Consider the following 14,605-nt stretch of genomic DNA (forward strand, 5'->3'; position numbering starts at 1 on the left):
TACTCAGAAGAGAGGCTCATGAATAGTAATTAGACAGGCCAAAATTGACTAAAAATATATTGAGATGGTATATATTCTTAAGGACATCAAAACCTAAAATAAAACTCCATAACGGTGTAAAATATGGGACCTTTAAAACCTATTTAATCTGCATATAATACATTAGAAATTAGATATATTTGTTTAATTTTTATTGTGTGTTTGACTGTTAAAACAAAAAAATATTTGTTGTTTGTCTCAATAAATTGGGTTAATTTAAAAATACAGTGGTTAAATAAAAAAAAAAAAAATTCCTATTGCTCTTTTTAAAAAAGGTTATAAAAAATGTCAATAATTATCGATACCGAACGATATGAAACATTATATCGTTGATACATTTTTTTAGTTATATCGCCCAGCCCTACAAGAACAGTAATAATACACACCAGTGCCTTGCACAGGGGGGAGGCCGGGGGGCTCAAGCCCCTGCCACTTTAATCACCGACACTAAAATGCCCTTTAGGTACAATCTAGGTGCCTCCGGACCGCGATTTCTACCAAGGAGGACAACCCCCCATAGAAAGGTTTTGCTATGAATGAATGAAATAAGTATTTTCCTATGGGCAGTATGTGTCTGTTACTCTGTTTCGAAGTGACTTCCAGTGGGGTGAAGTGAATTCTATTGGGCCATAAAGCCAGTCTTATCTTGAAATGTGTCCTGGCTGCCATGGTAACCAGTGGCCTGGGGGTTCTTTCACAGAAATCCCGGCTCCCAGTCCGGTTGTTGGGTGAGGGGTCTGTTGGATTATTTGTTAAATATAACAAATAATAATGTGTCTGATTTGTCCAGCCGTTACACTTCTGTATTTAAATGTGACTGAATTTTTTAACCCAGCCAAACAGAAATGCTGGCAATATATTTTTCCTCTCTGGGTGATATATTTATCTTTTTGTTTTGCTTCTTTATAGCAATGCAAAGTACAACCAGAGTGTTACATAAGTGCAGGAGTGGACTCGAAAAGTTGTGTGTTGCGCAATTTGAGTAGCTGGTGCAAAAGGGCAGCAGTGTGTGTAAAAGTAATGTATGGAAATCAACAAACACAACCGAGGGAAGTTTGCTCACATATGATGTAGGAGATCATAATCCCGGGAACGTAATGTCCAACCACAGCCAGCATGACACATCCAGAACACATCATGATGCAGAACTGATGAGGAGAAACAGAACGATTGATCAGTAAACACTCTCTGGACATAAAATGTTTGGGGTTGGTAAGATTTTTAAATCTAAGTCTCTTCTGCTCACCAAGGCTGCAGTTATTTGATCAAAAATACAGTATAACAGTAATATTGTTACGATTTAAAATAATTGTTTTCTATTTGAAAATATTCTAAAATGTCATTTATTCCTGTGATGCAAACCTGAATTTTCAGCATTCATTACTCCAGTCTTCAGTGCCACATGATCCTTCAGAAAATTTTTTAATATGCTGATTTGCTGCTCAAGAAACATTTATTATTATCAATGTTGAAAACAGTTGTGCTGCTTCATATTTTTGTGGAAACAGTGATACATTTTTTCATGATTCTTTGACGAATTCAAAAGAACTTGTCAATGTCTTTACTCTCACTTTTGATCAGCTTAATGCAGCCTTGCTGAAGAAAACTATTAAATTCAAATATAAATCTTATTGACCCCGAACTTTTAAACAGTGTAGAGTTTTAAGGTTTTGAATGACATGAGGTTGAATAAAGACAGATTTATCACTTTTGTGTTATTTAAAAACATTTAAAGGGGTCATATGATGTGATTTCAATTTTTCCTTTCTCTTTGGAGTGTTACAAGCTCTTGGTGCATAAAGAAGATCTGTAAAGTTGCAAAGACTAAAGTCTCAAAATAATGTTCCTTTTAGCAGCATCATATGACCCCTTTAAAAGATATTTCGTTTAAAGAATCTCTCTCCCCACCTTGCCGTGGTTTTGCCGTTTATACTGAAGCATTTCTTGGATGTAAAGGCTGAAGGTGAGGTAACTCTCGGCGAGATGATGGCTGAGCTCCTCGACGCTTAACAAATGTGGCTGCTCACTTAGCATTTCTCTGTAACAGCATTTACAAATTAACTTGTGCAGTTAGGACAAATTTAAACTTCTTTAATAAGGAAACAATCTTAGGATACAGCAAAGGCAAAATTATGAAACTGAGCAGTCCAAACACTTAGGGGACGGGGGTGCTGTTGAGACACGCAGAGATTATTCAAGACACATACCGCTCAACGACAGACGCCTCTGGATGCCACACTGTAGAGAACAGAGGAGCAAACAGTAAGAGCAAAAGAGGTTCCTACAACAAACTGTGAATGTATGGGCCTCTTAATGGTAAAATGTTCATGCAATCTCAAAAATGTTCAATTCTCATTAAAAAAAAAACAATTAAGCTGAATCATAAATTGTGCATTTTAATTGGCCATTACGTTTGTGTCCTTGGTCTAGTTTTGCGATCCCTCCTTGTTTCGTGACAACAGGGATGTTTTACAATAACAATGTTTCTTAACTTTGGGTCTGTTTTACAGGCTGTATTTATTTAATGAAAAATACAGTAAAAACAGTAATATTGTGAATAATTATTTCAATTTAAAATAACTGTTTTCTATTTGAATATATTTTAAAATGTAAATTATTTCTGTGATGCAAAGCTGAATTTTCAGCATCATTACTGCACTCCTCAGTGTCACATGATCCTTCAGAAATCATTGCCATTTCTTATTACCATCAATAATGAAAACAGTTGTGCCACTTAATATTTTTTGTGGAAGTGGTAATAAATTTTTATCTGGATTACTTGATTAATATAACGTTCAAATGAACAGCATATATACTGTATATTAAATAAAATATTTTGTAGCATTATAAAAGTAACTTCTTTCAAAAGATTTTAAAAATCTATGTATTTATATTGAATGTATATAGCTGTGTATTCATTTTGTTACATTGGGGCATATAAATAAAAATAATAAAAATGTTAAAATTTAGTAGAAAATGGTGTGTAAAACATGCCTTCATTTTAGCTACATTTTTAATGCTTTTTAGTTCTTGCTTCAAACATTTTAAATCTACTTAACCATGACTGTTTAGTTAAAAATTGTGTTCCCAATTTTAGAACAATACATTTCAGAGCAAATACATTTGAGTAATGTATTAAGCATCTTCACAATGCTGCAAAACATGTGTTATACATTATATAAGCTATATTTTCCAGTCCTGTGGTGTGCCTCTGTATGTGTTTCTATGAATCAAATACACAATATAGTGGTATCTATAGATTACCGGTGATCTGCGGCAGCTTGCCTTTCCATCTCTCCAGTAAAGTCAGTCCAATGAGAGACACACTCAGGAGGAACAAGGGTCTCAGAGGTGTGGACGACAGGAGCCTAAAACACACATATATCTGTTCAAACATCACAATCGGAATCTTACCCAATTACAAAAACAACATATGACAGAAATAAGTCATGTATGTAATTTCCCATATATGAAAATGTACCATAGTTCTTCCCTACTAACCAAAGTTTAACTGTGATACTATCACCATAATGAACAAAGGTAACATAGACATTTTCAATATTATGGACAGATAAATATCTTTCTGTATACTGTATTTGTGTGTAAGTATATAGAAATGTATTATATGTTTATTATTATATAATTATAAATATAATTGTATATATTATATTTTTATGTTTAATTCATATGTATAAAATACATATTATATTGTTATAAATATTTAATGTTATATTAAACAAACGGTGGAAGTTCCGTGATGCAGATGGTATTACCACAGTAAAATATTTTTTGCGGTAAAAAATATTTATGCGGTAAAATCTGTTTGAAAAATGTCATGGTAAATGTACGAAGCAAACATGGTATTACCCTGGCATTTGTCAAATAACATACCATAGTCATACACCATGGTGTTTTACCCCTTACAAAAAAGCACCATGGCATTACCATGTTTTTTGGACAAGACACTATCATAGTTTTTGAACATATCATTATATTCTTAAATATTGGAGTACCATGTACTGTAAATACCATGGTACTGTACAGTATATGAATATGGCAAACATTCAGTACTATGGTTTATAGTACCATGTTATTACCGTCTGATACCATGACTGTAACGTTACTATGGTACCGTAGTACTTTTTGTAATGGTATGGCACAGTAATATTACGGTATGTCCAAAACCCATAGTAATGGTGTATACTACGGTAAAGTACAATTACTATGGTATTTACATAGTCGCCCAAGAATACCATGGTATTGTAGTAATGATAGTATCCAAAACAAATTAGCACATGTCCGAAGAACAGTAAGCGTATAGCGAAGCTGCCACAAAAGCAACACGGGGGATCTTCGAGCCGAAGCAACTACTAACGAGCAGATTACTAACTACTCGTCAGGATTAACGTCGTCCCTTCCAAATGAACAGCTTTATTCGCTCGTGTCTCACCAGAACAGCGTGTTGAGCGCGAGCGCGGCGATGATGCTGTGCAGCGGCCTCTCCCACACCAGCAGCCGCTGCGCGCAGATCACCGCGGGCTCACACTGCGACAGCCACCCGCGCAGCCGCTCCCGAAGCCGCCGCAGCTCCGGCTCATCCTCCGCGCTACCGGGCGCGAGGAACCAGGCCTCCAGACCCGCCAATGAGGAGGACACCGAGGCCCGTCTGCTCGCCATTGTCACTTGTCCAGTGTTGTTTGTTTGTGTTTGTTGATGACGAGGTTTGGTCAGAAGAGGCTCGTCATGGATTATTAGAAAAAACAGAAACACACCGTGGATCTTACAGGCTCTTACAGTGTCACATGCTCAGTGTTTACTGCGCCCATGGGTGACATCTGCTGGCTGCAGCACATACACACAAATGCCAAGAATTGAACTTGACATTTACTGTATTTAATTTGATTTATTTATTCAATGTTGTTTATATTTGTTTATAAGTTATACTTATATTAATTATGAATTCTTTTTTTTATAGATTAAGCAGGGAGAATAGATATTATCATTACTGGGCTTCAACAGATTGTATTTATACAATAATATATTTAAAATAGAGAAATTTAAAATTTCAGTGTAAATAAATGTATTCAGTAACATTAAATATAATGTATTTGTGTTTTATTTTATTAAGATTTAAATAAAATATATGTAATTAAATATAAAATATTTATTTTAAAAATGTAATAACTTACAAAAATGTTAAAAAGATTAAATGTAATCAAATTATTTAATAAAATGTAATTAAAATAAATTTAAATGTAATTATTTACATTTAATTAAATATCCAAATACCATTATTAGTACACTTACATAAAATAGCATTTTAATCATTAAAGAAAATATTTATTAAAAACATTAATTTATATATTGTCTATATATAATTTTAATTTTATTAAGACATCAAATAAATAAGTATTTTATTAATTAAAGAACATTTTTTATTTAAAACACTTTTGTGTTCTTTGTGTCTATAGGAAACAGTTATTAATTAACAGTTGTTAATTTTCTCTCTCTCTTAGATGTTCTCTCTGGTTTTTATATTAATGTTTTTTTATTATTATTTATTAATTGAGTAGGCAATCAGGCAAAAAAAGAGCACAAGGAATTGTTTATTAGAAAAAAAAACCATGATAATCTGACAATATATTTCATCATAGCAAAGCACAAAAGACAAACTAGATGATCAATTTGATCAAAATCCCAGCCCATGTGCTCACTCATACAAGAAAACACAATGCAACAGTACTCATTTATCATAAACAATTTCTCAGTTCAATGAGAAAAAATTTGTTTAATATATTACACACTCTAAACTGAACATTTTACAATATGAACATATAATGTATAAAAGATCCTTTCTTGATTCTAGCTTGCAGTCATATCTGCTTTAAAAACCTGAAACAGGATAAGAGAATACACTTACAAAAAGTAGCATGGTATTACCATGCTTTTTGAACTAAATAATACAGAGGACAAGACAGTGACTGTGCTTCCAACCACACTGGTGTTAAATGTCCATAACAAAGGGCCCCAGGTCACATCCCTGACCCACCAGCGTATTCTCAAACATTCAAATACTCAAACAACTAACAAACAGGTCATGCACATGCACAAAGCATGCGGAAAGTACTCTATTCATTAGCAATTCTCTATGATTAGTACTGCATATAAGCGTTTTCAATTACACTGAACAAAATTATAAATGCAACACTTTTGTTTTTGCCCCCATTTGTCATGAGCTGAACTCCAAGATCTTAAGACTTTTTCTATGTACACAAAAGGCCTATTTCTCTCAAATATTGTTCACAAATCTGTCTAAATCTGTGTTAGTGAGCACTTCTCCTTTGCCGAGATAATCCATCCACCTCACAGGTGTGGCATATCAAGATGCTGATTAGACAGCATGATTATTGCACAGGTGTGCCTTAGGCTGGCCACAATAAAAGGCCACTCTAAAATGTGCAGTTTTATCACACAGCACAATGCCACAGATGTCGCAAGTTTTGAGGGAGCGTGCAATTGGCATGCTGACTGCAGGAATGTCCACCAGAGCTGTTGCCCGTGAATTGAATGTTCATTTCTCTACCATAAGCCATCTCCAAAGGTGTTTTAGAGAATTTGGCAGTACATCCAACCGGCCTCATAACCGCAGACCACGCAAAAGTGTTGCGTTTATAATTTTGTTCAGTGTATTTTCATTGCTGTGAATACCTAGTAGAGAGAAAATACATCATCACTGTGGAAACCAAAATGTATTAGGAGTGGCTGTGATTGATGGGTGCTGGAGCTTCACATAACAATAGATATGATGTCATCAGATGATATAATGACTAAAGTGAATATATTAATAAAGGCACGCAATACTGTGGGGTAATTATTTTACAGTACCAGTCAAACATTTAAACACACCTGACTGAATGTATGTTCCTCATGATTGTATGCTTCATGCTTACAAGCTCAAAATATGTTTTTTTAGACAAATAGAAATTGTATGCTACAGTATATACATTTCTAAGTAATAATAATGACAATTATTATTATTATTATTATTATTATTACTGAACATATTTCTTCCAAATAAATTAGCTAGAGTAGATATTGAAGAAAAATTATCTACAAATGTCGAGCATACATGTGAATCAATAGACAATAGTCAATAGAGTGTAAAACTTCCCATGATGCACTTCAAATAAAACACTTTTTAGTTTTTTAGTTTCCACATTTTATAGTTTTGGATAAATAAATACATACATACATACTTGAAAGAAAAGAAAAAGAAAGAAAATTACATTTGTTATAAAACAATGACAAAACATAAAAATGCAATAAAATAGCATCTGCAATAAAACGTTTGCAAACAAATGCAACACAGAAAAACAAAATGATTCATAAAAACTTCATCGATTACAGCTAATCCAGAATTCAGCAGCTAGGATAATTACCCGCTCACGTACTTTTGATCATATATCTCCAATTCTTTTCCAGCCGCATTGGCTTCCTGTTCATTATAGTGTACATTGCAAAATTTTACTTCTTACGTACAAAGCTCTTCATAATTTGGCACCTCTTTCAGATCTTCTTCATTTGTATACTCCTTTGCGCTCTTTGAGATCATCTTTTGCAGACGTATTGTCTGTTCCAAACTTCAAGATGAGTTCCTTTGGTGGTAGGGCTTTTAGTTGAGCAGCGCCGAAGTTATGGAACTCTTTACCTTTGCACATTCGCCAGCTGGATTCAATTTCCCATTTTAAAGCTCAGATAAAAACGTATTTGTTTAGAATAGCTTTTAATGATCTGCTTGTTTAATGTGTTATAACGTTCGCGTTTTGTATGTTTATTGTTTTGTTTTATATTGTACGGTGTCCTTTAGTGTCTTGAAAGGCACCTATAAATAAAAGGTATTATTATTATTAATAAAATAGTGTGTAAAACTTCCCATTACGCACTTCAAATAAAAGATAGTTGTTGTTGTTTTCCCCCCACACTTCCATGTTATTTTATAGTTTTGATGATTTTATGTTTGTTCTGAATCGTGTAAAATAGTCCTAATAGAGAATAAGTAGGTGTGTCCAAACGTTTGACTAGTACTATGCACAGTAGCAATGCAAGTATCGGCATAGCTGGGCTAGGAAGGCAGAGTAAAGCCTACCTGGATACTAGTGCAGGTTAGATGAGGGAACAGGTTAGGAAAACAGGGCATCAATACCTGCTGGAGATAAAACAATGGCCTGCAGCAGGTCTGAAAGAGAGATTATACCCCGTACCACGTCATCTCTGTCCACAAGCACCAGCCTATGGACCTGCACACAGAACCAAGATTAAACAGCTCAAAAATAAAATGAAAGTGAAAATAAGACACGACAGAACACACATTTAAAACAAAATAATTAAAAACAGTAATTAACAAAATATAATAAATAAAATTCAAACAACAGTTTAGAATACACTTCCTTACCTCTGCCTTGACTATTCTGGCAATAACAGTCTCCAAAGTCTCATCAGGGTAACATTTAATGACTCCTTCCACATAACAGCGTCTCCTCCGCATGGCCTCCTGCATGCTCATGCTCAGGTTATTGTAGGTTTTCTGCGCTGCGAGATTCTGCCAAAAGAAACGGTATCACACAACTAAAATATCACCATAAACGATACAGGCTTCAGGATATCTCAATAAGCCAGTTTTGCTTTTAATGTCTGAAATTAAAACAGAAGAAAAGATTCTCACAATCACGTCAAATCTGGAATACAGGGCAACCACCTTGCCTAGAAAAAAACAGAAGGAATGGAAGTAAAAAGAAGCACAATTATTCTGTTGTTGTCCTGTAACATGACTTATTTTACTTTATGTTTTGAGTTAGATGTACCATCGTCATCCACCACCGGGAGAGCGGACACATGTCGCTCAACAAACACAGAAAGTGCATCGTACACAGTGGCTGTCTGTGAGACAGTCGCCACATCTGTGAAAGTTCCTATTCCTGCATCTTGAATTTGCATCTTCAAGGAGCGTGGCTTAGGCACTGCAGCTCCCTGGAGATGAAGAGAAAATCATATTTATACACATTTATAAACATGCTGAACTGTAAAATGATGAGTTCAAATAGAATCAACTACTGGATTTAGTCGTCTTACAAATATATGAAGGAACTTGAGGATTCTCTTATGGGTCAATATGTGAAGGACATTTCCAGACTCTGGATCGATGACCGGCAGCCTGTGGATTTTGTGTTTCAGTAAAGAGTAGACTGCATCAAAGAGGCTGTGTATGGACAGAAAAATATTTCTGTCATGACAACTCTCGGAGGGATTGGCATGGTAATGTACATGACAATGTTAATGCATTTGGTCTTGGCGGAATAGATCTGCTACGCTGCTGCTGCTGCAGAGCAAGTACCGAGACTTGCTACTGCCAATACATCCACAACATGCTGCTGTTAGCATGTAAGAAATATTGCTGTTGCAAATATAACATACATGAAATAACCCCCATATAGCATACATGAATCACCTCGTAGCAGATCTATACAGGTGGAGCTGGGGAAGGTGGAGGGTTTCTGAAGCAAGCTGCACTGCTACGGCAAGCACTAGTCATATATTTGAATGTTGAGCAGCGAGCTCATTGGCTACCGATACAGGAGAGAACCAATCAGCTGTGCCATGTGATGATGATGTCATTAGGTCAGATTGAGTTAGACCTATCGGACTGCGCCATCTAGTTTCATGCCAGAACATATATAAAAATATATTATAAATACATACACTACTGTTCAAAAGTTTAAAGTCAGTGAGTTTTTTTTAAAGAAATTAATACTTTCATTCAGCAAGGATTCATTAAATCAAAAGTGACAGTAAAGACATTTATAAGGTTTCAAAAGAGCTCCATTTCAAATATATGCTGTTCTTTTGAACTTTATACAAAGCATCCTGAAAAAATGTATCATGGTTTCCAAAAAAAAATATCAAGCAGCACAACTGATTTTATCATTGATAATGACAGGAAATGTTTCTTAAGCAAATCAGCATATTTTAATGATTTCTGAAGGATCATGTGACACTTAAAGGAACACTCCACTATTTTTGCAAATAGGCTCATTTTCCAACTCCCCTAGAGTTAAACAGTTGAGTTTTACCGTTTTCGAATCCATTCAGCCGATCTCCGGGTCTGGCCGTAGCACTTTTAGCTGTAGCTTAGCATAGATTATTGAATCTGATTAGACCGTTAGCATCTCGCTCAAAAATGACCAAAGAGTTTCTATATTTTTCCTATTTAAAGCTTGACTCTTCTGTAGTTACATCGTGTACTAAGACCGACGGAAAATGAAAAGTTGCGATTTTCTAGGCCGATTTATACTCTCATTCTGGCGTAATAATCAAGGAACTTTGCTGCCGTACAATGGGTGCAGCAGGCGCAATGATATTACGCAGTGCCTGAAAATAGGCTAACTTCCGTCAACATAACCAACGTGACCACCTGCTTGCACAGGGAGCGTGCTGGGGACTATTTTCAGGCGCTGCGTAATAACATTTCGCCTGCTGCACCCATGGTACGGCAGCAAAGTTCCTTGATTATTACGCCGGAATGATATTATAGTTCCTAGCCATATCGGCCTAGAAAATCGCAACTTTTCATTTTCCGTCGGTCTTAGTACATGATGTAACTACAGAAGAGTCAAGTTTTAAATAGGAAAAATATTGAAACTCTTTGGTCATTTTTGAGCGAGATGCTAACGGTCTAATCAGATATAATGATCTATGCTAAGCTAAGCTAAAAGTGCTACCGCCAGACCCGGAGATCGGCTGAATGGATTTGAAAACGGTAAAACTCAACTGTTTAACTCTAGGGGAGTTGGAAAATGAGCCTATTTTCAAAAATAATGGAGTGTTCCTTTAAGACTGGAGTGATGGCCGCTGAAAATTCAGCTTTGCATCACAGGAATAAATTACATTTTAAAATATATTAAACTTGAAAAACATTATTTTAAATTGTAATAATATTTACCCCAATCTTTTGAATGGCAGTATAGATAGGAAAATCTATGTAGCATCTTATATGTAAGTTATGATTATTCTTATCATACATGGTGCCAGCAACCCTGACAACCACCAAGAAAACTCAACTGCGTCAACTACATAAGCAAGCACAAAGTTTTTAATACCTCGCATCGGGTGTGATACTGATGAGACACTGATCGTGATATTGCAGATAGACGTCTACAGAAACAGAGAGCACATGACGAGACAAACAGAGAAACATTGAAAAAATAATTAAATGCAAGTCGTTCATCTCAAGTAACAATATGTAGTAAATTTGCCCTATAATCACACAATGACGGTCAATGACAGCTGTGTGAGATATATTGAGCACTGTGGAGATACAGGCAGTCTGATAATGTTTCACTACTGATGTACTGATGTAAAGAATGCTTATTAAAAACATACATAGTATATTTTTAAATGTTTTAGTAAGTCAAACCTATAGTCCCTTAAGACTTAAATATAATGAACTGGTAGTGACCGTATTTTGGGTTGGTCACAATATCTGCACTGGACAACATCATCTGTGTAGTTCAGATTATTTACTTTGAAATGAATCACCTCTCCATGTCTCAATCTTGTGCTCCTCCAATTCATAGATCTGAACCTACAAGAGAAAGAAAGCAACCATAAAATATATAAAAATGATACAGTGTAATGTGTATATATAAATATAGACTACTGTTCAAAAGTTTGGGGCCGGTTCGTTTTTTTTTTAATTTTTTTTTTTAAGTCTCTTATGCTCGCCAAGGCTAAATTTATTTGATTGAATGTACAGTAAAAACAGAAAAAATCTTAAATATTATTACAATTTAAAATAACCATTTTATATTTTAATATATTTTAAAATGTAATTTATTCCTGTTGAATTTTCTGCATCATTACTCCAGTCTTCAGTGTCACATGATCCTTCAGAAATCATTCTAATATGCTGATTTGCTGCTCAAGAAACATTTATGCTGGAAACAGTTGAGCTGCTTAATATTTTTGTGGAAATATTTTTGTGATACATTTTTCAAAATTCTTTGATGAATAGAAAGCTCAAAAGAACACCATTTCTTGAAATATAAATATTTGTAACATTATAAATGTCTTTACTTGATCAATTTAATGCTTCATTGCTAAAGAGTATTAAATCAATCAATCAATCAATCTTACTAACACTAACATTTTAAGCTGTAGTGTATACACAAAATATATTTAAAATTCTATTTCTGAAAAAAAAAAATCTAAAACTCTTACATTTAAAAACTATATATTTTTTAATATATATATATATAGATATCTGACAATCTAGTCATGGCTGAAGAGAAGGTTCTTCATAGTCAAGTATTCTCTCTTTTTTGGGGCTGAACTGTTGCAGAGTTCAATTATTTATAAATAAAAGGCGCAAAATATCAGGTTAAGAAAATTATTTGCATGAAAAAGGACTCAGGCCGAATCATATTTCAAGTCACTTTGTTATCATCTACCAAAAAAACAGTATCTGTTTCATGCAGCATTATGTGGATAGTCAATGCAAAATCAATGATTCAAACCACGAAGGACAAAACAAGGTGATCATTAGAGAAGAGGCAGGGATCGCAACCCACCACAGGTGACCTGTAATACCGATGAAGAATATTGATGAAATCTGTGATTGTCAGCATACCTGGGAAAATGGCAAGGGAATGAAGTAAACAAGAGAACAATTCATATAGATAAAAATAACATGCACACACTCAGCAAGATCAGTCTTACCTACAAATCTCTGCAGTTTGTTGTCCCAGAGAGGGGCTGCTCTCAGGCCATTCGCAACCAAAGCAAAAAAGGCCTTCTTCACCTGTCAACACAAACAGACGTGTGTTCCAAATAAATATTTTTGTCTTTATGAATTATTGTTGTTAATGAGAATCACATTTTTTAATCATATTAAACAATAATAAAGTAATTTTCTGCATTTTATTGCTTCCCAACCTGCAGTGTGGTGTCAAAAATGACCAGTTTGCAGCTGGTGGGAATTGCATCATAACAACAGTGTTTCTTCATAAAGTTCATATAAGCTTCTGCATTTGGATCGGGGTCTGGAGAGACATGAAAACACACCAAACAACATCGAATGTTTAAAGATGCTGTGAGTAAATGCTCATCATTGAACAGACTTAAGTTCAGACTTAAGGTGCCTACACTACAGTACCTGTGCTGTTCATTAAATAGTCCTCATGGCAATCGTCCTGCCGGGAACAAAAAAGTACATTGCATTGTCTTTCAAGGAAAAAAAAATCTAATTCTGCCAGAAAAATCATTCCAGAAATGTAATTAGGTCCACTAATAATGCTTTTATAGCACCAAATGCACATCAGTAAACAATTATGAGCATCATCTTACTGTTTCCCTTACTGTATGTAGTTATGTAGGCTATCAGATGTTAGTACTATGGTACTTTAATATAAATTAGGCTATACCATCGTAATAAAGTTTATATGTCATTGGACTTCCAAACCGCCATGGTTTTATTACATAAAATTTTCCAAACAAACAAGGTAATACCACAGCAGTACCATGGTAGTTTTGTAAATAACGTAAAAAACATGTTATTACCATTGTACCCCTTCTAAAAACTGTTTACGCTGAACGCAGCTGTCTTGCCCATTTCAATCTTTCAAGCCTTTATTTTAACACATGCACCAGACGCTGATTTACACTCGCGAGAGAAGGTTTACTCTATTACCTGCTGTCACTTACCTGCGTGCCAGTGTCCATTTGTCCATCTGAATTAGGCTATACCATCGTAATAAAGTTTATATGTCATTGGACTTCCAATCCGCCATGGTTTTATTACATACAATTTTCCAAACAAACAAGGTAATACCACAGCAGTACCATGGACGTTTTGTAAATAACGTAAAAAACATGTTATTACCATTGTACCCCTTCTAAAAACTGTGTTTACGCTGAACGCAGCTGTCTTGCCCATTTCAATCTTTCAAGCCTTTATTTTAACACATGCACCAAACGCTGATTTACACTCGCGAGAGGTTTACTCTATTACCTGCTGTCACTTACCTGCGTGCCAGTGTCCATTTGTCCATCTGATCCCGCTTCACCCGAGCTATATTAGGATCAATTGAGGTCAGTCGGTTATTTAAGCCGCGACGCTCCCTCTAAACGCAGTAGGTCCGATGGACAGACAAAGCGACGGCACAGTGGTGAAGAGAAGACCACCTATTTTAGGATATTACTGTACGAGTCCGGTTAAATGTGGTGTAAAGGTGTCTTGTTTGACACTGACAGACAGCGCGAGAGCAGGCACGTAGGAGCGCGCGCAGCTTGTTCCAAATATAGCGCGTGGCTTGTGTGATATGCTCGCGACCATTCCTTCCTTCATGAAGGTTCCAAAATTAATTTTATGCCACACCTGCCAAAGGCCAGCTAAGAAATTTCTTAAATATTGCTTGAGGCATTAAGTCATTAAATGGGTTATAATATGTATTCGTTAAAATTAAGTATGAAGTGAAAAATAAAAGTACAACAATAAAAAACTAAAACCATGCCA

The 14,605-nt window shown here is 35.1% G+C and overlaps 2 protein-coding genes across 6 annotated transcripts in view; both read right to left on the reverse strand.

Moving 5' to 3' along the window:
• Positions 1 to 4,800, reverse strand: part of retreg2 (reticulophagy regulator family member 2) — a 12,579-nt gene extending 7,779 nt beyond the window's left edge. For both annotated transcript variants that reach the window (XM_016470573.1, XM_016470572.1), the window contains exons 1-5: positions 4,490 to 4,800; positions 3,304 to 3,407; positions 2,247 to 2,277; positions 1,948 to 2,077; positions 1,103 to 1,187 (exon numbers count right to left, since the gene is read on the reverse strand). In XM_016470573.1, the coding sequence (XP_016326059.1) occupies positions 1,103 to 1,187; positions 1,948 to 2,077; positions 2,247 to 2,277; positions 3,304 to 3,407; positions 4,490 to 4,716 (577 nt within the window). In that variant the 5' untranslated portion in view covers positions 4,717 to 4,800. The remainder of the gene's footprint in view (positions 1 to 1,102; positions 1,188 to 1,947; positions 2,078 to 2,246; positions 2,278 to 3,303; positions 3,408 to 4,489) is intronic.
• Positions 4,801 to 5,889: 1,089 nt separating this feature from the next.
• On the reverse strand, positions 5,890 to 14,372 carry LOC107676055 (5'-AMP-activated protein kinase subunit gamma-1-like). Of its 4 annotated transcripts, none has more exons than XM_016470578.1 (13): positions 14,116 to 14,372; positions 13,247 to 13,283; positions 13,027 to 13,133; positions 12,811 to 12,892; positions 12,663 to 12,721; positions 11,617 to 11,677; positions 11,193 to 11,247; positions 9,169 to 9,295; positions 8,901 to 9,066; positions 8,762 to 8,799; positions 8,492 to 8,638; positions 8,243 to 8,336; positions 5,890 to 5,931 (listed from the first exon to the last, which is right to left on the reverse strand). In XM_016470578.1, the coding sequence occupies exons 1-13, from the start codon at positions 14,131 to 14,133 to the stop codon at positions 5,924 to 5,926; spliced, it is 999 nt and encodes a 332-aa protein (XP_016326064.1). In that variant the 5' UTR covers positions 14,134 to 14,372; the 3' UTR covers positions 5,890 to 5,923. The 4 variants fall into 4 exon arrangements, with proteins under 4 accessions (XP_016326064.1, XP_016326061.1, XP_016326063.1 ...); XM_016470575.1 differs by lacking the exon at positions 5,890 to 5,931 and adding an exon at positions 7,415 to 7,921; XM_016470577.1 differs by lacking the exon at positions 5,890 to 5,931 and having other exon boundaries at positions 7,415 to 8,336; positions 11,632 to 11,677.
• Between the last annotated feature and the right edge of the window lie 233 nt (positions 14,373 to 14,605).

The sequence above is a fragment of the Sinocyclocheilus anshuiensis genome, unplaced genomic scaffold, assembly GCF_001515605.1.
Source record: "Sinocyclocheilus anshuiensis isolate Anshui unplaced genomic scaffold, SAMN03320099.WGS_v1.1 scaffold1744, whole genome shotgun sequence".
Taxonomy (NCBI): domain Eukaryota; kingdom Metazoa; phylum Chordata; class Actinopteri; order Cypriniformes; family Cyprinidae; genus Sinocyclocheilus; species Sinocyclocheilus anshuiensis.

Bases quoted from the DNA above. Each gene is read 5' to 3' on its own strand.
- LOC107676055 (XM_016470575.1), bottom strand. The intron at 13,134-13,246 runs GTACTGTAGTGT...ATGTCTCTCCAG, and splicing joins CTATTTAATGAACAGCACAG to ACCCCGATCCAAATGCAGAA. The intron at 12,893-13,026 runs GTTGGGAAGCAA...TTGTGTTGACAG, and splicing joins TTTTTGACACCACACTGCAG to GTGAAGAAGGCCTTTTTTGC.